Consider the following 22,176-nt stretch of genomic DNA (forward strand, 5'->3'; position numbering starts at 1 on the left):
GAAACAACCTGCTTTGTTCTGGGAAAGCAGCCAGCTCCAGAGGGAGGGAAGGCTGAGACTACCACCTGTTTCTCCTGCAGAAACACATGAATTTTAAGAGCTGGAGGGAAAAAACCCACTACATAACTGAAGTATAAAGAATGTCATCCTTCCCTCTAGCTCAGCCAGGTTGGACAGTAACACACATAAAGGCTTGGTCTGCACCTGTGCTCCTACACCTTGCTCACCTACGGTGTGTGAAGGACATAACAGGAGACAGCATGTTCTTTTACTAGGAAGATACCAGTGGTTATTTGGGGACATCCCAACAGAGGCTCTTGCCCTAGCACAATGCTGAGGAAAGCTGTGGCACGTGTGCTTCGTGTCACCTCCCTCATCTCCAACCAGACACGTGGCCCAAGCCTTGTGCTGTGACACCGGGGAAATCAGGGTGGTCTGACACTCGTTCTACATGGGCTGCATAAACCAGCTCTGCTGAGCTTTTATACTCAGATCTTCTTCTGTGAGGGAGGTGGGTGGAAAACCAGCACACATGAAACCCTGCCAGGAAGCTCGCAGTAATTTCCAGGGTGGAGGTGTCTGAGCATCCTCCACACTTTGAAAATACTACATAATGCATGAATGCTTTCTCTGGCTTTATACACACTCCTCAGAGGCACAAGTGTGGCTGTTTTGGGAACACACTGGGCCAAACCTGTCATGCGTGTGTTTTTTCTCAGATTTTATACAATCTGTCCACTTCCTTGTTCTATCCGTCAGTCCTTTGCAAAGGGACTCACTCAAAACCCTACTGTAGAACAAGCAGCTTTGTGCCCACACTGGATGTAGCAGACCAGGTCCCAGTAAATCACAAGGTAAACTCGTGCCTGAGTACCCTTGTCCCGTTGGGATACAGAGACAGCAAACATGCCACGCACGTCCAGGTGGGTCATCTGTCCTCACCCATATGGGCTCCTTGTTTGCCTTTCAGTCCCTCCATTTCAGACAAGTCCAAAACATCCTCAAACACCTGAATAATTCACTGGAGGTTGGACCTGCTCGCAAGCAGAGACTTCTATGCAATTTTAAAGATGAACATGCTCTGCGGGAACAAAAATTCATCAGGGCCTGAGGTTACTATTGCTCTGCTCCCAGGGCAAACACAAAAAACACAAAAGGACTTGTTAGCCTCACAATTTCCTAAAATTGTCAATGCTTGTGTTCATTTCCTATTCGAGACGGGAGCAGCCTAAAGCTTTTTGGCTCCTGGTTCTAATGTGCTGTGATCAATTTTTCAAGTGTATTTCATGTGGCAAGAAAGGCTTTGGGTTATTTTATTCATTGTGAAAATGAAGATTAATTGGCTGTATGACATCAATTTAACTGGGGTTAGTGATGGTTAGATTTCCACATGCTTGTTTTGAGCTCATTAAAGGTACTGCACCTGATCCCCCCGATCAGCCCAGGCCACTGAATATGGAATCAATGGCCAAGCAGGGTTTAATCATGCTGTTGTCCTGTTTTCCACCTGACAAAATGCATGCAGCAGGGTAACCCCCTGCTTCATAACATACAGGACATGCACCATGTCCCCCACTTCTCTAGCAAGACTGATGATGACAGGTTTAGATGCCCTTAATTCTTAATGCAGCACCCCCCAAAAGTATGACCTAGTTAGAGTGCCATTCCAGTTCAGGCTGGCTCCTGACCTGTCTGATGGCCACAGGGATTCACAGCAAGAGCAGAGGATAAAGGTGGGGCATGGGGAAGAGAAAGCAGGAGTGGGTTTACTTTTCCAACTGGTAGCCGGTGTCATTCTGGACCAGCCAAGGATACCAGAGAACAGGTCCAACAGCAGCTCCTCCTGCCACAGTGCTGGTGTTACTCAGCACCACAGTCTTCCCAAAATTATGAGCTGTGCTCAATGTGGATAAAACAACCAGGCAAATAAAACCCCAACCCCTCAATCAATGACTCTGCAGTGACTAAAGCTGTTGCTGCAGGGAGCATGTATCCCCAAAGCAGAGTCCTCAGCAGGGCAGCCCAAATGCCTTTCTGCAGCCTGGCACACACAGGCTGAGAGGAGACAGCCTCAAGTTGTGCCGGGGAAGGTTTAGTTTGGATATCGGGGAAAATTTCTTCACCAAAAGGGCTGTCCAGCCCTGGCACCATTCTGTGAGGGGACAGGCACACTGAGCATAAACAAGTTCTCCTTGTGACAGAAGCTGGGTACAATTAAAAATGCAGAAATTGAGCAAATTAAGTACAAATCCTGAACAGCATAAGAAAAGTAATTGCTCTTTCTTTAATAAGAATTCAAGAACTCAAAAAAGGCTGTAATGTGTTTTTAGCAGCATTGAAAATGTAAAATCTGAGAAAGCACAGAGAAAGTACCAGAGCCAGAGGTGTGGCAGGCAGAGAGGAGCCTAAGCACAGGGAAGGAGCTGGAAGCATCTGACCGTGTCTCCCACAGGCAGTGGCTGCCCGGGATGGCTTACGTAAGGTGGATGAGGCAGCGTCGTGTGCCACCTCGTGTTGTCTCTGGGATCCACATTTTGGAGAAGTGATGTTTTTGTCCTCAGGTCCCCTGCTGCAGCAGGAGGAAGGGCTCTTGTTCTCTTTCTGTTCTCACAGAGCCAAATTTAGAATCAGTCATTGTGACAGAGCAGCTACCAGACGTGCACAGGGTGAATGGAATAACCGAGATGTCCTAGCGCTGTCACTTCGCCTTGCTCCATGGCCTGATTTTATGGCAGGAGAGCAGGAATGGCCTCTGAGGAAGTGCTGCAGCATCCACACCATGGCCTGTGGCCCCAAATGCCTACGGTCACCTCCCCTTGCTGTGCAATTTGGGTGACCCACAGCAGAATTCCCAGTGCTGTCCAAACTGAGGTAACAAACACAAGGGCCTTGTGACAGGAGGTTGTAGCCAGGTGGGGGCCAGTTTCCTCTACCAAGTAACAAGCAATAAAAAGGAACATGCAAAAGAGGCCTCAAATTGCACCAGGGGACGTTTAGGTTAAACATTTGGGAAAATTTCTTCACAAAAAGGGTGACTAGGCGTTGGAACAGGCTGCCCAGGGCAGTGGTGGAATCACTGTCCATGGAAATGTTCAAAAAACACGTGGATGTGGAATTTGGGGACATGGTTTAGTAGTGGTCTTGGCAGTGCTGGGTTAACACAGTTGGACTTTATGATCTTAGAGGGCTTTTCCAACCCTAATGATTCTATGATCTGCCAAGGGTCACCAAGCCACACCACATCAATGCACGTGCTGTGTACAACAGGGTGAGTGGCAGCAGGTGCTCACTCAGACATCCACTGAAGTAGCATATTAAACATTATAATCCCAAAATTATGGGCATCTGACAAGCATGGATGCAAGGACCTTCCCAAACCCTAATACTGAGCAGTGCAGATCTGCATCACCACTGCAAGTTCTGATTCCCACCACATACTGTGGTGTTCACAGACACTCTGCTCCCTAACCCAAACTATTTACTAAGGTTGAAACTTTACACAAACCTGGGTTCTCTGCCATATGAATGTATTTCTTTAAATTGGGCCTTTGGCTATAAAACTTAAGCCTGAGGAGCTCCTGCAGGGATAAAAATTGACTGCAGGAAGTGTATACCTTTCAACTCTGGGCTGAAGTAACCCCTTTGCAGCTTATCTGTCCCACAGAGGAGCCACTTGAACAAACTGACTCTCTGTTTCTACCCAGGGTGCAGAGAAGACTTAAAAACCTTAAAACAGGACTCTTAGTCAGTGTGATCAAAGTATTCAGACATGGCACTGCCTGGTCTTTTCTTTTAGGATCAGTGGTTCAAGCCAGGAAGCACCCAGGGGTATTTTAAAGCCCTTTCTATAAAGAAGTGTTATTTTCTGAAAGCAAAGAACTTTGGTCTCAGTGCAGATATAAACGTGCTGGAGCTGAAGTGAAGGAGGAGCTGGTCAGCTGCATAAAAATGTCACTTTATTTGCTAAACCAGAATCATAGAAAAGTCTTGCTTTTAATATTTTAGCAACTCCTTTTTTGTCAGGCACCACGGCTGTGGTATTTCTGAGGCCATGTTAACTAATTCTGCAGCCTGACAGTGCCATCAGCCCCCCAGCAGCTGGGCAGTGTGGTCACACTGGATGGGATGATCCAGTCTAATACCCACTGCTGGAATCAGGAGGTCTGGCCACCACTTTGCCAGTACCATACTGCTGCTGCTGCTGCCTTTAAGATCTGGTGTTTGACAGATGCTTCTCAGAGCCAGCCCAGTGCAGACTAACCCAGAGGTAGATATGGCATAAGACAGTTATCACAGAGTTACAGAATCCCAGACTGGTTTGGGCTGGAAGGTACCTTAAAGTTTATCTCATTGCAAACCCTGCCATGGGCAGGGACACCTTGCACTACACCATGTTGCTTCAAGCCCTGTCAAACCTGGATTTCTCCTGGATCGGTGAGCTGAAGTGACACACGTGGAGGTCCAGCAAATTCTAAAACTGATGGAAGGGTGAGAGGTGATGAAGCAGGAGGATCTTGTGCTGCGAGTTTGAAACAGCTCTGCCAACTCTTAATTCTTTTAAGTATCTTCCCATTACTGAAGCAGTACAAACAAAAGTATGGAAAACCATCTGACAGCACAGCCCACACAGCCCAGGTCCTTGCAGCAGGGACATCAAGAGAAATGCTGAAGGCATGAGGAGACTAACTGGTCCCTGAGGAATGAGGTGAACACTGGAAACAGCACTGCTTTGTGCCCATTGGGGTATTTCAATGCTCTCAAAGGAAAACACACTGAACAAGGTTATAGAACTCGAAACTTGGGCTGAAAAATGCTTGTCAAAATGGCTGTGCATGAATATTTCATAATCATCGATTCCAACTCCCAAATAAAGCTACTGTAAATAATCCTTTTTCAATACATTCTGAGGCTGACTTTTCTGGCTTGCACATTGCAATAAAGGCCTTGTGATGGGAATTCATGGAACATGGATTCCTGTTCACTGTGCAGATGTACTGGCTTTGTGGGGCTAAATTTGGTAAACACTGTTCCAAGCAGCAAGCACACAGCCAGGGCACAGAGCAAACATGAGGAAGAGGAATCAGCCACTTTTTCAAACTAGAAATGCACCCAGGAGTTTAGAAGTGCTCAGTGGAACAAAAGACAGCAGTGTTGTTGCTATTACGTTCTGCCTATCACAAAACACACAATACACAGAAATACAACAGCCAGAAGGAGAGGAACCAGTTTGTGTACTGAGCCACTGAGAGCTGGAAAATATCCCCTTTCAGCAATTCATCTACAATCCCTTCAGCATGTGCTGCCTCCAGGTGTGCTGCTCAGCCTCACCTCCCCTGCCCTGATCACATGCCTGTAAGAACCAGAGCCTTTCACAGGGATCCCCAAGTGCATGCTTTATTTCAGGTGATGCCACTTAAAAGTGACATTTTATCCAAAGAATCCCTAAATGTCACACACTAGACCCTTCAACCTGGCCACATGTCACAGCTGGGGCTGCCCAACATTCATGTGACACCCAAACAGTTAGAAAAGACAGCTCAGTGACATACAGTTCGTAGTTTTGGTCTTCAGTCTCTTGCTGCACTGACAGCTCCTCCAGAGTTGCATCAATATCCAGCTGATTTGTTTCCAGCTGCCGCAGCAACGTCTCCCTCTGAGGAAAGGAAAACAAGCCAGGTCTGAGCAGGGAAGGCTCATTGTAACATATCTCTGAGCAGTGAGATCCTGTGTCACCACTCTACCACAGCAACATGTTGAACAGGAGCACTGGCCCTGCTTACAGTGTCAACTGAAATACAGAGCACAGAGGAAGCAGAAGCAAAAGTAGATAATCCAGAAAGTTTATGTATAAGAAGTGCCTTGTTCTGTGAGGTGTTCTCAGCCATAAATCAATAATGTGTGATTTCAGACACTGCATCACTAGTTACATTTGGATAAAAGATTCAGCTCCCACAGAGATCAGTTGTGCAACCCATTCACTTGGGTCTTTGATTTTCCCTGTGCTAAAACAGCCCCTCTATGAGCAGGACCCAGCTGATGCAAAACCCCAAAGTAATTTTCTTTTTGCTGTCATGGTAGACGAGTGAGCACAACTGTCAACGAAGCGACACTTCTCAAGTCCCTGTCCCTCTGCCTCCCGTTGCTGCCCCACAGATGGGGGACAGACATCCCAGTCCATTTCAAACGGGCAGTAAAGTGAGTCAGCTTCACTAATGTAACCCGGGGCAGCCCCATTCAGTCCTTCACTTCCCACATTTCCAACAGAACCCAAGCAAAAACCTCAGCTGAGGGGAATTGCTGGCTTAACAGACTCCCTCCTCCTGACAGCCCGGATGGCAGCGAGGAGAGATCAATAACCACAGGCATTAGGCTGAGCCAGCTCCAAGGGCTCTGCCACAGCCCTGAGCACAGGGCTGACACAGCATCCATTCCTTCAGAAACATCATTCTGGATCCCCTGGACAACACTAGAGCTGTATGTGATACAAATCCTGCCCCAGAGCCCCATCCCCTCTGCTCAGGCACGGCTGGTTGGCACACAGCTGGGCACTGGCACCCTGCTTGCCTCCTGGGGGGGCTCTGAGCACGGGGCACGCTGACCAGCTCACCCCCCGAATTCTGGAGTCAAAAGCCACAATGTTCAGTGTCTGAAAGTATCAGTCCTCCCTCTCCCACTGCCTAGGCACTGTGTGGCCCAGGAGCAGGGACAGCTGGTGCTGAGCTCGGCCGGTGACTCCCGGCACTGCACTGTCCCCTCACAGCAGGTCCGTGGTGCCAGGGGTGCAGCCAAGGCAGGAGGAGATGCAAGAGAAACCACATGCTTCCTCCGCATTGCCAAGGTTTTTGCTTTTATAACTGCCTTATCCTCCAAGAACATTTAAGGTTTCCACTCTGACAAATATTTTTGAAGGTTGGCATCAATAACCATGGTGAATTTTTAATTCCCTGTTTGACAACACATAAGCTCACTGCAGGAAGATCCCACCAGACTAAAAGGCCAAAAGGAAATCTACTACATAATTCCCGGAATAAAATCCCTCTGTGAAGACAAATATTTGCATGAAGCAATGGTGTTCAGTCCCTATGTGCACATGCTGCTGGCATTATGGTTTCACAGACATGACAACTTTGAAGCCATCAAGACACTGTACAGATTTTAAGAGCAAACAACTCATCTGGCTCATTCAAACCACACCACACTGCTGTGACCCAGGGCACAGTCAGGGCACAGCCCGAGCCCTCCATGGAGCAGGCCGATTTATATCAAATTCTATCATGACTGATATCAGCAGACAAGGTTCAAGTAATTTTTATTTTGTATTATAAGACCAGGTGATTCATCACAGTTGACAACCCTTAAACACACTGGAACTTACTGGAAGGCACAGCCTTTCTCGAAATTTAAGAGCTTCTGTGATCATTTAATCTAATTTACTGCTTCCAAGGTATATAGATTCTTCATGTTTACCACTGCCATTGCTTGGAGCAATTCCTGTTTTCTTTGCTAGGTTATTTTTATTCATCAAATTCAAAAGCTCTCTTCACATGGGAACTTGACTTCAAGTAACATGTATGCAAAGAATTATGAAGTCATTACTTAATGTCAATTCCCTTTATCATGGTTTACAGACAAGAAAGATTCAGAAAAATATGCTATACATATTTAAATGTGCTACACTAATCAGAAGTACTAATAAAGATTTTAGAATTCAAATTCTAGCTTTTACAACTCAAGATTCAAGAAAATCAAGATTTCAGAAGAAGTAGATGTCATCCTCCTATGTTATTCATGCAGTATGAGCAAAAATGAGACAAAAAAGGGCAAGTCTGCTGCTTCTTTGTCCCCAGTTTTCTAAGACGGGTGAAATAAATGCTGAGCAAATTAGCTGAGCAAACAGAGACAGAAGGGCTACTGCTCTCCAGGGCTTACCTTAGGCTCTTTGATAATGACTTTTATTAAACAAGTGGTTTGCCTTGCCTCATGCTTTGGCATTGAGACACACACCATAGTTTTATTTATTTCAATTTTCACAGATCACAGTAAATCAAGAATATAGATTTAATTAAGAGCAAGTTTCAACTAATTTTGTAAAAATTCATCACTACTAGCAGACTTCCAAATAATTCAAAAAATGAATCCTATTTTACCATGCTGGTATTAAAATATTAAAGAAAGCTTATTTTTAGCAATAACCCAAAAGAAGGGAATAAATCATATGCTACAGAGCAATGCTTTGGCTGAAAGCCACATTCAAGGGCTTCCTGGGAAAAGGCAATTTCAGTTGTCTGCAGAATCCTGTCTCCTTCCAGTGCAGCATCCGGAGGCCTGGGTGACCTGATCCCATTTGTGGGCCACCAGCAATACCTACAGCTAAACTGCATCCTCAGGTTTGCCAACCCTGCCCCTGGAAAGGAACTGATAAATAATGGAAGAGCCCAGGCTGCCAGAGGGAACGTGCTCTGTGCTGGGGGTGTGGATTTCAGCCCTGCTTTCTCCATGAAAGATGCATGACTGTAAGCTGAGCACAGGAACGTGCCACTGACACCAACCCTAAGGGACAGCCTGGGTCTTTGGATACAGCTGGACAACTCTGCCCCTGGAGAGCTGCAGGGGATGTGCTGAGGGACACAGAAACCTTCAGGGCTGAGTAAATCCTATGTGCATTTTACACCTGGCAGCATCCCTCTGCCTTTACCCTGCTCCAAAGTACTTGGGAAAAGACTCCCTTCTGGAGCCTGGTACTGGCAAGAATCTCTGAAGGGATAAGCAGAACCTTTAGGAATTAAATCTAGCTGTGATGTTCCTACAAATTCAGCATCATACTGCACTGGATGTTAATCAGGCCCAGGGCTGATCCCTGTGCACTCCAAGGCAAGATTCCCAATGAGCCTCCAGGAGCAGCAAAGTGCTCCGAGCCAGCTACTGTGGAGCAGCAGGACACACTGCCCATAAACCTGTGGCACAAATGCAAGGGGCACCGGAAAATCCAATACAGCCCAACTCGGCTGAAGTTGGACATCGAGTAAAGCCCCAGTGCCTGGGGGGAAGCAATCAAAAGCCTCCGAATGTGCAGAGTCACCTCCCTCGGCACAGAAGGCAAGGCCAGGGACCTCCTGCACACTGCAGGGAAATGGAACAAGCTATTTCTATGGGGATCCTATGCTGGGATTTTTATCAGAATGAACACCAAAACACCTGCCTGCAATCCCCGTATGAGCACAGAACTGCAGGAATTAGTTTGGACATTGCTGTTTTAAAGGCACAGCCAGGCAGCTCTCCTGGAATGACAGGCACAGGACAACCTCCTCAGGTCCCACCTTCTGTGCTGAGGTGCAAAGTACAGAGCACACATACTTAAAAGTATGGTTTACATGTGCCCATCCAAAACTCCCCTTGTACATTTTGGGAACTAAATTCTAAGCAGAAGTCTTCCCAGGTTTGTTTCTGCAGTATTGAATTATTTAATTACATGAAAGCCACAGGATGTGGGAGTCTTAATTACATGGCACTTGCACCTTCTGGGCTACCTCCAGTGGCACCCTGAGCTCACTGAGCAGGAGAACAAATGCGGGCTGCTCACCCCATTCCCTCACCTCTCCTAAGCAACCACCACTGGAATCTCCAAACAACTAAAGGTTATATAAGATTTATTTTTTCTTTACCCTAAAGACCAAGATTTGTTCAAAAAGTTATCTGGTTTTGGTAACCTTATCAAAGTGTCCTAATTGCTTTCAGTCTCAGATTAATAGATCATGTTTACTTGTACACAGCACATTTAGATGAAAGGTCCCCTAAGACTCACACCCTAAAGCTGCTTCCAAGCAAACCCAATACTACAAATGCTTCGGAATTTCTTGCTTATTACTTTGGCCAGGGAAAATCCTGGCATACACAGACTGTCAATAGTATCACCATGAGCAGCTTCCAGAAACAACTCTGGCAGGAAGGCTGTGCTGATGGCTTTGTCTCTTATCAACATCTATCGGAGAAAAAAAGGACAGATCTACAAAAACAACAAAAGTAACCTGGGAATTAGTTCTGTGTGATTTCCACCAGACACCCCTTTACCAGTGGAACTGAGGTTATAAACCCAAACATTTCACCAGCACCATGCTGGCAGATTTCAATCTTCTCCTCTGAGCAGTAAGTTGGATTTATAGCTCAGATTTCTACAACTGCCCCCTAAAAAAATTATTGTTTGACTTGTTTTACTGGGGTTTAATACATCCAGTTCTCTTATCCTGGTTCTTTCTGCTCTGCAGCCTGAAGACATGGTAACATCTACTAACATATTCCAGCTCCTTCTGAACTAGCATTCCAGTGAGGATTATTTGTACAGAAATACACACAGACACTTCAATTACCAGTGAAAGATAATCAACTGCCTATTTTTTTCCCCATCCAACGGAAGACAATGACACAACATCATATGTGCCCTTAGAAAGCATAAACTATTGATCCCAAAGGATCCCAGTAGGATCACCCCAAAAGTGCCTCTTCTAAAGGTCTGCAGCTGAGAATCCCATCCTTTTCTGCCCATCTGGCCTTTGCCTTTCCCTTCAGCCCTCCCAAGAATCCTCAATTATGAAGAAAATATGACATTGGATCCGTGTGCACAGGATCCAAGCAGATCTATTACTGTTAGGGCAAAGATTTTCAGCAAACAGAGGTTCCTGAACTGTTCAGTTCATGACCAAATCTCAGCTCATCTGAGTTTTAACTGAACAGAATTGAAATCCAAAGTTTAATAAATGTGTCTGTGCAACATTTTTGACTTGGTAACTGCACCACTGGATGCCATTTTCATGTCAGTGTTACTCATTCCCTTGGAGCCTTTCTCCAGAAGTCAGCATTGGGAACTCAGCAGAGAAATCCTCTCACAACCACAGACGTCACAGGCACCAATGTTCTGACATAACATTGCTATACCAACCCTAATAAAAACAAAAATCTACTCAGGATCCTTTAACACCAAAAGAAACCCCAAATACCAAATTTTTGCGATAGAGACAGAGCAAATACAATTTGTCCCACCCACCCAGCACACCAGGGCAATATCCCTGTCTTACCTGCAGCTGCAAGAAGGGGATGTTGAAGAATTTGTGCAGGTACTTGAGGCCAAAGCTGTTCTTCATGGAAGACTCAGCATAGCGGAAATAGGAGGAGCCAGGAGGCCTGTCCCAAGCAGAGAGAAGAACACTGTACCCAGGACAGACTGCACACACAGGGGCACTGGCTGAATTACACACTACAAGCAGCCCCACAGGCCATCCCCCCACCCCCAAATGTAGGCCAGGGGATCATTCTGCCTGGGACTCGTTATTTTGTGCACAGCCAAAATTCACACTTTGATCCCCTGAAGGGTGGCAGAAAGTGGCTGTTGGTGTGTCACAGTGTCATGTGCCTACCAGGCTAAGAAATACTCTGTCAGGACACTGGGATGTTGGTTTCCTAAACTGGGGATTTACAGCTATACAAGTTTCTCATTTCTCAGTGATGGTTTTGGTTTAAAACTCCAAACAAAAATCACATATAGAGATGAATCTGTAAAGAAATGATTACATTACGGACAAAGTCTTAAAACTGACACCATTCCTGTGTGACTGACACAGCCATAAGCAAGTAAGAGATGAGGAAAATGAAAAAATTACCTTAAAGACATGAAATCACATAAAAAAGTACAATCTACTGAATCTTGCCCAACAAACAGCATTTTATACTACATAACAGAGCACTTCAGACCTCTGCATAAGCAAAATTCTTGTCTGGCTGATGATGGAGGTGTATGACTTGGCTGTGCCCGGTAAATGCTGTGTGGGGAAGCTCAGAGGCAGAGCAAGGAGACAGCTGCACTGGCTGGCTCTCTGGTAGCTGAATTACTTAGAGCAGAGAACAGTTGTGCTGCAGGGAGAGAATCCTTTCACACGAGGACTATCCAGAAAAAAGATGACTTCTTGGGAACAGCACTTCTGAAAGGCACATGCTGCCAGGCCCTCCCTGCTTTCCAGGAACACAGCAAACAACCTGCCCAGAGCAGGCTCCCAGATCAGAGCCCATCGTGTCAGCAGATGCTGCTGTGAGACACTGGGAGCCCAAAGCCAGGCCCCGGGGCAGAGGGTGCATGTGACATGGATGTGAAACACGGTTATCTGTGGGTGCTGTCAGAGAGCAGCCGAGCCCTGCTGCCCTGCCAGCTGGCACAGCTCACCTGTTCAGGTTGTCAATGAGGTCCCGCACGTCACCGGGCAGGATGACCCGGTGCTCCCCCATGTCCCGGTAATTCCCAAGCACACACACTGGAACGTGGGTCGGTACTTTAGGAAGCTCCCTCAGAATATAGTTAAATGTCCTTCATCAGAGGAGAGAGAGAGAAAGGCAGATGAGTGGGAACATCCTCTTTTGAGCAGCTTCACACACAAATCGTACAGAAAAAACCCCCAAAGAATCTTTTTTCCAAAATTCTTCCAAGTCTGTGGCTTCTTTGTCCCGTCAGAGAAATACATTAAGGCTCAATATGTTTGGACCATTCTTTATCCAAAAACAACTCGATAAGTTCAATAATCCACTTCCACCAGCAACCTCACATCTCCTACAGCAATGTTTCCCTCAGTCCTGCAAAACTGTGTGGGGTCAGTAGAAGAAAAGTTTTCCCTCCTTTCAACTTCCCCCAGACTCTCTGACCAACACCAAACCCATACAACACTAGCCTAAATATAAAGCAGGAGCTCTTACCCCCTCCTCTTCCCACTCTGGTTTCCGTATTTCCCTCACCTCCTCAGCAGATGTGCAAAATGAACAGTTCATTATTTCTGTACATTAATGCAGCCCGAGGCCTCTAAATAATCCATGCTAATACCAGCCTTCCTGGGAATTGCTCAGTAGCATTTCCCTTTCCCTTGTGTTCTGGGGAGCAGGGATTTGTAACATGCACTTTGCACCTGTGATAGCACTAATTATCAAGCCTCAGCCGGCAGCGTATCAGCAACTGCAGCACACAACCTACTGGGACACTGCTTGTTTGGAACAAGCCCAGGAGAGGGGTTTATTAAAACCCATGTCACAAGACAAAGCTTTTATTTTAAGGGATACAAGCTTGCTTCAACTCATTAGGCTGGTTATCAGCTCTCAAATCCAACTGGGAATCTGGAAATCTAGAAGTAATTTGTTTTGCTTAAATAAGGGAGAATCATGAGGTACCACTGAAGGTCTCTTACCACTGCTTGGTGATGTCAAACATCATCACTACACCATTGCAGTTCTTATAGACATCCAGGAACTCTGCATCCAGAGCCATTTCTGACTCTGCCTGAGGAAATAAAGGCAAAGAAGCAGTAAATAACTTGATTCAACATTAGGCTTGTACCGAACGCAATGGATACAGGGCTGAATAGGCAAACTTCCTAAAGGGGCAACCACTGTCAGGAGTATCTGTGGATGTCACAACCATCATTATTGAAGTAAGATACCTGGTGGTTCCCAGCTTCCATTTCCCACAGGAGCAGCACATGAAGCACCTGACAGTGTCTGACAGCACATGCTAAAACCCACCCCTGCCCTTTTCCCTTGAGCTCCCAAATCCTGTGGCAAGAGAACTCCATATAAGCTACAGGGTGGAGAACAGAGGGCACAACTCCCATTCCATCTCTTTGCTGACCCAAATATTGACTGTACTCCTAAACCTTCTGGTGTCCAAAGCCAGGAGGCAGTTTCTGTCATGGAGGACTGACAGAATTTATTAGCACCTGATTGTCTTCTCATCATTTGGACTCTGCATGCCACAAAGTCCAGACAGTACTGGTCCCAACTCAGTCTCTGTAGCTCCTGCTGCAATTTGGTGCCTCTGGAACAATTCTCACTCATTTCCCAGGAGTGGAAAACGCACCATGTTTGCAAAGGAAGAAGCCGATGTGCTATTTGTTCTCATAAAGGCTTTTTCCATAGGAGAATATTTTAAGGAAAATTGTCCTCATCTGACCACACAGCCTAAGCAGCACTGGCACCAGTGAAAGGTTAACAGCCCAGCTCTGAGGTACAGCCAGGGCAGGGCATTGAGCGACTTCTTGAGGCCCCACAGGAAGGCCCTGACAAAAGGACTTCCTGCCACTGCCCACAGGCAGAGAAGTACAAAGCTGTGAGCAAACACCTCAGCAGTGCAGTCATTTCCAAAAGACAGAATGGAAACCAGCAGGGAAGTTGTGGTGAGGGCAGGAGAAGGGCTGAAATGCACAGACCAAAGAGTGCAGAGCATCAGGGGTCCCACTGTCCCTCACCTGCCTGCCAGGCCAGTCTTAGAGCAGAAACAAATACAGAACTTGCTCTCCATGGACCAAAAGCGGACGAAAGGCCTCCCCCTGAGAGGCAAACCTCTGCATCCCAGGTGACTCACCTCCTGAGGGTCATTCTCCAGTTTCAAACCATCTCCTCGTTTTTTGCATTTTCCTTAAAAAGAATTGTACAAAAAAAAATAAAGCATTACACTGGGCAGAGAACTGCAGGATGGGTCTGGGCAGGACCACAGCAGTTTGAATATAACCTTAAAGCAGATCCTACTTCTACTGTAAGCCTGGGGGATGAGAAGGGGTAGGACAGGCGTGCCTTGTTGAGGAATCCAAGCTCCCCATGTCAAGAATCCCAACTAGTCTATTCAAAGATGCAGTAAGGATATCTGGGGTAGCTTAAACCATGCTCTTCACAGCATAAAGCCCCAATGACTGAGTAACACAAGGTTGGTGCACTCCTGGCCACAAAGGGAAGCCGCTTTGTTGCAGTTTTTGTTGTATTAGTGTTGAAGAAGCAAAAGCTCATGGGGCTGCTCTGACTAATGGCACAACTGCATGTGCAGCCTTCCTGAGAGATGCCGTGACACTGCTGTGCTGCCACTGACCTGAAGCAAGAGGTCAGGTCATAAATGTGACCTCAGAGCCCATCAGGTGCTTTGGGCTGCCTCATGACTAAGGAAAAAAGGGGTGGCAGGTGACTATGAGAATTTAACAGCCAAAAGACAGACAGAACTTATGGAAGGGGAAATCCAAGTGAAAGTAAATAAACTGTGGGAACGGGGTTGTGGAGACAGAGAGGGCCTACATGTGCTCCAAAGGCCAGAGCCAGAGGGTTGGGTCTGGGCATCACCAGTGTAGGTGCAGAAAGGAAATCCTCCAAAGGCACCACCCAAAGCACACAGAAATAAGCCAGAAGACAGGTACAATTCTGATTAAGCTCCCAGAAAAGTGCAAGAAGCAACAAGCTACACACTTGGAGAAGACACTAGAAAACCACTCTAGAGACTTGCCCTGCAGTCCCACAGCCAAGGGTCCACCTGGAGCAATCTACAGGTTTCTCTCCAACTCATCTGCTTCCTCTAAGGCTAAAATCCAGCCCTTATAGTTAAAGGGCAGCCCCCTGAGACTTCTCCCTTTCCTTACAGCTTAGGGAAGCACTCGATAAGTTCACAAAATGACATTTTAAAGTACCACTGGCATTTGACTCAGCACTCCTAGAGAAGGAGTTCGTAATTTTGTTACATCAGTTACACTCTAATCATGTTTCCATGTCTTACAGCCTGGAGTCACAGTAGACAGGTGTATCTGCACCTACACTACCAGAGTGGCCATCAGCTGACATGATTTTCTGGTGTAGACACCTGGGTCTAAGGATTGCCAGGAGTCTCAACATCTTCTGTCATCTACTGCCAAGAAGGTTTAGTGTGGACATACCATGAAAAAATCTGTCCTCTTTCTTAAACTCTGTGTTCAGAGTCTCCAGAGTTTTATCAATGATAAGCACTGCACAATGAACAACCCTGCAACATCTGGAGTGATATTCTACAGATACCAAGTATCTCCCAGATGTTACTGACAGCAGTTGAGAGTTGCACTTCTGAATTAACTTTGTTCTGTATTTTCTTAGTCTAAATAAAGACAAGCTAACTAAATTATACTGGCACAGACCTGGGATTCCTTCTCATCATTTCTAGAAATTCATTGTGTTGCTGACAACAGAAGGTGTTGGCAGCTCGGATGCACCTGCAAAAACCCTCTCAGTGACTCTGTAAAACTCTGCAACACTGAGGACCAAAATAGCTTCCAACAACTCTTCAACTCTGCTGAATCACATGGAGTGAAGACTTGTGGAATTCAGGGTTCTGCCAGATGCTGCATGTGAAACAAAGTATTTGTTCTTCCTGCACGCAGCTCAAGGATAAATAGTTAGAAAATACAGTTATTTAGGAAAGCTTTAATGCTTCAGGTTACAGCAGGAGATTCTAGTGGGTGCTTCTGTGCATCACTGCAAAATGCTGCCCCATTCATGACATCTTACTGCTTGCATCTGAAAGCAGTAGAAATATTAATCCTGATCCTTCCTCATTTGGCAATGTGTTTCCCCGAGGGATCCAAGCATGGGCTCTGATTTCTCCCAGTGCAGCCGAAGGTGTGGGTTGTCTAGGCCATGCATGCCTTTTCCCACTTCAATTCATTTCAAGTCAGTGGCATTTGTGTGGCTTCTCTAAATATCAAAGCATTGCTATTTCTGCAGTCACTGCTAAATGATGCTTTGCGTGACCTAAATTTCTAGGTATTAAAAGAGAAGCTCAAGCAACCACAAATATTCTCCATCATTCCTCCCATCCTGACCAATCAAGGTGTCTGCCTAACCCAGGCACACTTACAGTCAATGCTTTGAGACAGAATATATGACCTGCATGTCTCTCCCTGCTCATGGTTTTCTGTGTGGATCCAGAGAAATGAGTAATCTTCTTGCACACGGCACATCAGTGCTGCAAAGGAGGTCACCTCAAAGGAGTCACAGAGCTGAAAAGCGCATGTGTGTACAGATTCATGCACAGGATCTATTTCTGGAACCAAAACTGCAGGATGAGCCACATAGAGGCAAAATGTATGCAGTGAAAAGATGCAATTCAGCCTGTAAAAGCAAGTGCATGGTGAGAGTTGTGTGTTTGAGGTTGCACTGATGGGTAATGTAGGAGCCTCAAACAGAAAACAAGGCTCTTTGTGCGGCGATGGCTCAGGTCCTCTCCCTGAAATGATGGCTGCTCCTTATTCACAAGCATAAGAGCAACACTGACGTCAAATACCCTTGGCAGCAGAACCCCAAAATCTACCGAACAGTTTTTACTGGACACCAGAAGACTCGGGTTGTGATCAGCACCCGAATCTCTGCATCTCTGTGTGCCATCAGTTTTGGTGCAGGATAGCAAGGATTCAGTATAGCTTGCCAACAAATGCTGTCCACAGTGCAAGGGAGCTGCTTCCCTTCACCAGTCAAAAATACACATCTGGAATATTTGCATCTGTTATCTAACTTGGGATGTCTGAAAATAACAAAAATATGAATTATGATCTTTCTTTCTTCTTGCAGCACACCTCTGGGAGGGAGAGGGGTGAAGGGGCAGCAAGAAGGAAAGGAATCTCCAATAAAAGGGAAACAGTTTGTGCTATTTTGTGGGCAATAGAAAAAACTATGATTTGATCCCTTCAGGCGCGTATGGGAAAAGATGTGGGAACCAAATTGGCAGAAATTACAAGACAGGAATTCACAACTGTTCCTGAATCACCTGCATTCAAGCAGCTTCTCTGCATTCAGGATCCGTTACAGCTTATGACCTGCAGTAGTTACACAACTTGCTGCAAAGCCAGAAAGATGAGTCAGTAGTGTGACTTTTGCTGAGAGAGATATTTCCTGTGTTCTATCAGTTCCAAAGGCAGCAAAGGAGATGATATTTACTACACATGCTGCACAAAATTCAATACAATCTATAGCTGGGGGCAAGCTCAACTTGGTAAGATTTAACAAATAGCATCCTTCCAGACATGAGCCCAGCTCCCTGAGCAGGCCCACAGAGAATGCAGTAGGGACTCCAGTGAGTCTGAACATTTTAAAAAAGAATCCCAAAGAGTCAAGAACAAGCAAAGAGGAGCAGCACAGTCTGGCAGCTGCCATTCCCCTCTGCTTCACCACACTAACCAACCTCATAGCTTTTAAGTTTTGACAACAAACCTCCCCACACTCCTAAATTAATTCTGGATGATAAATAAACAACACCAAGCTAAGTCACCATCCAAGCAGGGCCACCAGAGCTGCCTCTTGCATCCTAAAAGATTCTGGAGGGAAAACCCACCCTGCTGAACCAGCAAGGACAGGGAACACACTACTGGGGAGCACCAGGAGAAGCACCATTCAGGAAAATCACTGTTAACTTCAGAAATATACATTAAGTTCTCAGGGTGCAATTCCCTGAAATTTGGGGTGCAATTCCCTTCTGCTATTCCCCCCAGCCCCCTGTGACAAGCAGAATGGCAGCACTGCACAGCAAAAGGAAAGCTCAAAGCTGCTTTACTCAACTGAAGTTGAAAACTGCAGTTCATGGATACACCTGTTAGACGGTCAAGTCACAATAACCCATTTCAGGGCTTCCAACACAGCCTCAAACATCTTCATTTAAATAGAAGTCTCCTAATTTCCTCCAACAAGGAAAAGGGGAAACACTGGTGAAAGAATTTAGCCTGGAAAACAACGTTATGTTGAAATGCATGTTCAGAACATGCATTTTTTGACAGTTTCAAATCCAGCCTGATAAATGCAGCATTCTGCCCAAGTCTAAATATGCACATTAGCCAGGATCTGGTAGGCAAGGAAACAAAAGGAGGATTTGGTCTTGTCAGCACTACGCTACAGCAGCACTGGATACTTTACTACTAGAAGTCTGCAGTGTAGTGTGGCTCTCACCCAAAGCATCGCGCAGGAGGATTTTTTGTCCTAAGCATACAGAAAGAAAATAAAAATGTCATGAGATAACATTAATATGAAAGTTAGATATGAGAAAGCTCTTAATGGTTAATATGAACATTTTCCTAAAGTTACACTTATCAGGAATCCATAATGCTATGGCAATAGGAAAGGATTTGATTTTGTTAACATTTTTTTACACTGCACTGACTGAGCACAACTGATTGCCAAAAATACATATCTGTGGTCCATAAGCAGGAATCTTAACAGAATGAGTTTTATTTTAAAAGGCTACAAAGTGGAGGGAAGAGAGAGAGTCCCTTGAGATTTCTAACACAGGCTTCACTGTCAGAAATAAAAGCAGGATCAGAAGAGCTGTTATCAACATCTGCATGTACCACATCCCGTCTGTTTTGCCAGAAAAATTACAAGTCTCTAGTTGAGAAGATGACTCTGCTCAGAGAAGCTATTCACAGAAATAAATGCTGGAACCACATTATTCCCAAATTAACTATCTATCTATTCATACCAAAGCTGCAAGGCAGCGAGAACACAGATGTTTTGCTCAGATTCCAGCTTCTCACTTGTCATCCCATGATCCAAAAGCCAAACTGTAATCAGACTGACTTCAGCAGTAACTCTGGCCCAAGCAAGGTTTTGTCTATACTGTGAAAACTGGAGCTTAAACCAATAAAAAGATAAAGTACACAGGATTTTCATTTAAAGTTCCTGGCTCAAGTTTACCCTGAAGGCTCCATTATGCATCTGAACTAGAGCCACTACCTCTAATTACTTTTCTGGTTTTACTATTTTGAATACAATTCAGCTAATTTCTCCCTTTCCCACTCCCTATTGTATTTATTGTCTCAGTTTTAGGTGTACCCAGTGTAAGCTGCACAGGTGGTGGGGCAGAGGTGGTGCCCCTCGGACGCTGTTCAGATGACAGCACGGATTCCAGCCAAGGCTGCAGGAAAGGCAGCACCAGACAAACCATCAAAGTTTTAAGTTTTGATGACTGTGGTCAACAGATTTGATAGAGAGAGACACCAAACAAGGAGCATAACCCACAGAGCAACAGCTGCTCACCTGTACAGCTGCTTTCCTGACCATACTCACACTAAACCAGGAGCCTGACTGGTACCAAATGCCTCTTAAAAGCCAAACGACATATGCATTTGGGGCTACAGAGTGGGCTGTTGAGATTTACACCTGAATCCCAACCCCTCCCAGGGAGAGATCATACTGCCTATCCCAGTTTGCACTGCATCCAGTCTGCATCTTCACAGATGCTTTGGGGTTTGGATTTACTTTTTATAAAATAGAAGTTTATACTCTGACAAAAATTGAAAACTAATGAAAAATGTATTTACGCATCATAATGCTTTCCTTGGCTAGGTGTTTAGAAAAGCTTTTGGGAATGCACATATTGCATTTTCTGTCCTAAGTAAATTTAAGTAATTGGCTTCTCTTTCATCCTTTCCCCCTGCAAGCACTACCCACTGCAGATACTGTTTTATCCATTTAACAATAGCTTGCCTTCACAAAACAGCTCAACAAGAACTTTCATAACCAGAAAAAAGAACTTGGAACCTGTCTAAACATACAGCAAACTATAAAGGGAAGAAAGTAAAGTTTATTCTAAAGCTCAGAGAATCTAAATACACTGAGCACCAGGCCACTTCATCTATCATGGGCACATGGAACAAATGCTTCTGAACTGCTTCTGGGTTTGATCAGTGGATTCCAGATCAGTTCACATTCTAGATAATGGGCTCTCAGCATAGGACACTCACCTCTCCTTTCCATATTTTTTCAGGAAGTAATATCTGTGCACTTGAAAAAAGTAAGTAGAGATGTTTTTTCAAAGTAGAATAAGTAGGTATTTCTATATTCCGTGTAAGTTTTTAATTAAAATTGAGAAAGAACAATGAATCTCCATTAGAAAAGAAGTTATAAATCTTACCTTTGTCAACTACATCCCACACTTCAACTTTCACAATATCATCAGTGGCTGGAAGCACAATAAGAAAACAAAAGATTAAAAGAAGGTTTCAGTGATATGCCCATCACTCAACGCTCACCAGAGAGAGCCCAACCCAAAGCCAACATGGTGAAAGCAGCACAACAATGCCAAAAGAAAAGCAAAATCCTGTGTGAGAAGAAAACCCAACCAGAACAAGAAGGTGGTGTGCTGTTGAAGGTCCAAGCTGTCAACCAAAACCGTGCTATCTAAAGAACTTCCTAAAGATTCTTAGTCACATAAGTGATGGCTGGATTTCCTTGATGGTTCATGTCAGATTTGAAGCATGTTGTAAGTATTCTGTGTAGATTCTTTTCATAACACACAGAGTTTCCATAGCCCTTCAAAAATGATAAAAATTTAATTCTGAGGATAAAGTCTGGTCTATAAGCAAGACGTACAACTGGAAAAAGGAATATACACATATAGGGAAGATCAACCTTACTAGAGGCATTTCCAAGTAAACGTGACAGCCAGTGCAGACAGTCCTGCAGCTACCAGAAACATATTTTCTCTGCACATTTCCAGGCGCATTTCATGAAAAATAAGGTCTCACTAGCACTTTTGCCTCTTACAAGCTGCAGCATCAATAAATTACAAGCAGTAACATAACTATATATTTGAGTTGCTAAAATCTGAAGCAAGACATGCAAAATCCTAACTCCAGTGACTGGCACTGATAGTACAGACAGCAGTTTCACTTTTGGGTGGCATGAGGGACAGGCAGATCTGATTCAATGTTTCCACAGAATCCAAGGAGTCTGATCTTCAGGAAGTTGTTCCAAGAAACAGCTGCTTTTTGGAAATGTTATAGGCTTCAAAGCAAAAGCTTGTACCTGGAGCAGCTCTGAACATAAAGCAATGGAATAGGAGGATAATGTCTCAGAGTAGAAAATAATCTCACAGGATGGCATGAGAGTTTAGCTAAGTGTCACTGTCAACCAGGAAAAATTTTCTCTACAGAATTCACTGTTGGTTTAACTTAAATGCTTCAAAATATTGTAAAGACAGATCATGAACAAAGGAAAATTTTGATCCTCTGCTTCTGGAGAAAGATCGTTTTTTACATTTATGCATGACACAAAATCGGCCTCTGTTTTCCTCACAGTAACTTTCACTTATCTCCCCCTGTGCCCGCTGGCAGTGGGCACTGGACACACAGGAGACTCCCCCCAGGTCAGCCAAGCTGGTGCCTTGCAGGACTGAAAGCACATGGGTGTACAGCAGCCTGCAGCCTGAAAACTTCTGCTCAAACCACTACACTCCCCAAATTAATTCTGTCCCTGAACATTCCTACAGACCATCAAGCCAGGTATGGCTCAAGTCCAACCTATTAGTCATTCCCCTGGCACCCAACTGAGCCAGCTCCTCACCCACAGGCACTGGCACTGAAAGGAGCTCTCCCTGTGCCC

The 22,176-nt window shown here is 45.1% G+C and overlaps 1 protein-coding gene across 5 annotated transcripts in view; it reads right to left on the bottom strand.

Moving 5' to 3' along the window:
* Positions 1-22,176, bottom strand: part of RABL6 (RAB, member RAS oncogene family like 6) — a 56,360-nt gene that overhangs the window by 22,783 nt on the left and 11,401 nt on the right. For 4 of the 5 annotated variants that reach the window (XM_027703375.1, XM_027703374.1, XM_027703378.1 and 1 more), the window contains exons 3-8: positions 20,708-20,755; positions 14,387-14,439; positions 13,215-13,306; positions 12,209-12,349; positions 11,070-11,175; positions 5,550-5,653 (exon numbers count right to left, since the gene is read on the bottom strand). In XM_027703375.1, the coding sequence (XP_027559176.1) occupies positions 5,550-5,653; positions 11,070-11,175; positions 12,209-12,349; positions 13,215-13,306; positions 14,387-14,439; positions 20,708-20,755 (544 nt within the window). The remainder of the gene's footprint in view (positions 1-5,549; positions 5,654-11,069; positions 11,176-12,208; positions 12,350-13,214; positions 13,307-14,386; positions 14,440-20,707; positions 20,756-22,176) is intronic. The other variant, XM_027703376.1, reaches the window with a different exon arrangement.

The sequence above is a fragment of the Neopelma chrysocephalum genome, unplaced genomic scaffold, assembly GCF_003984885.1.
Source record: "Neopelma chrysocephalum unplaced genomic scaffold, ASM398488v2 Primary Assembly neopelma1_226, whole genome shotgun sequence".
NCBI lineage: Eukaryota > Metazoa > Chordata > Aves > Passeriformes > Pipridae > Neopelma > Neopelma chrysocephalum.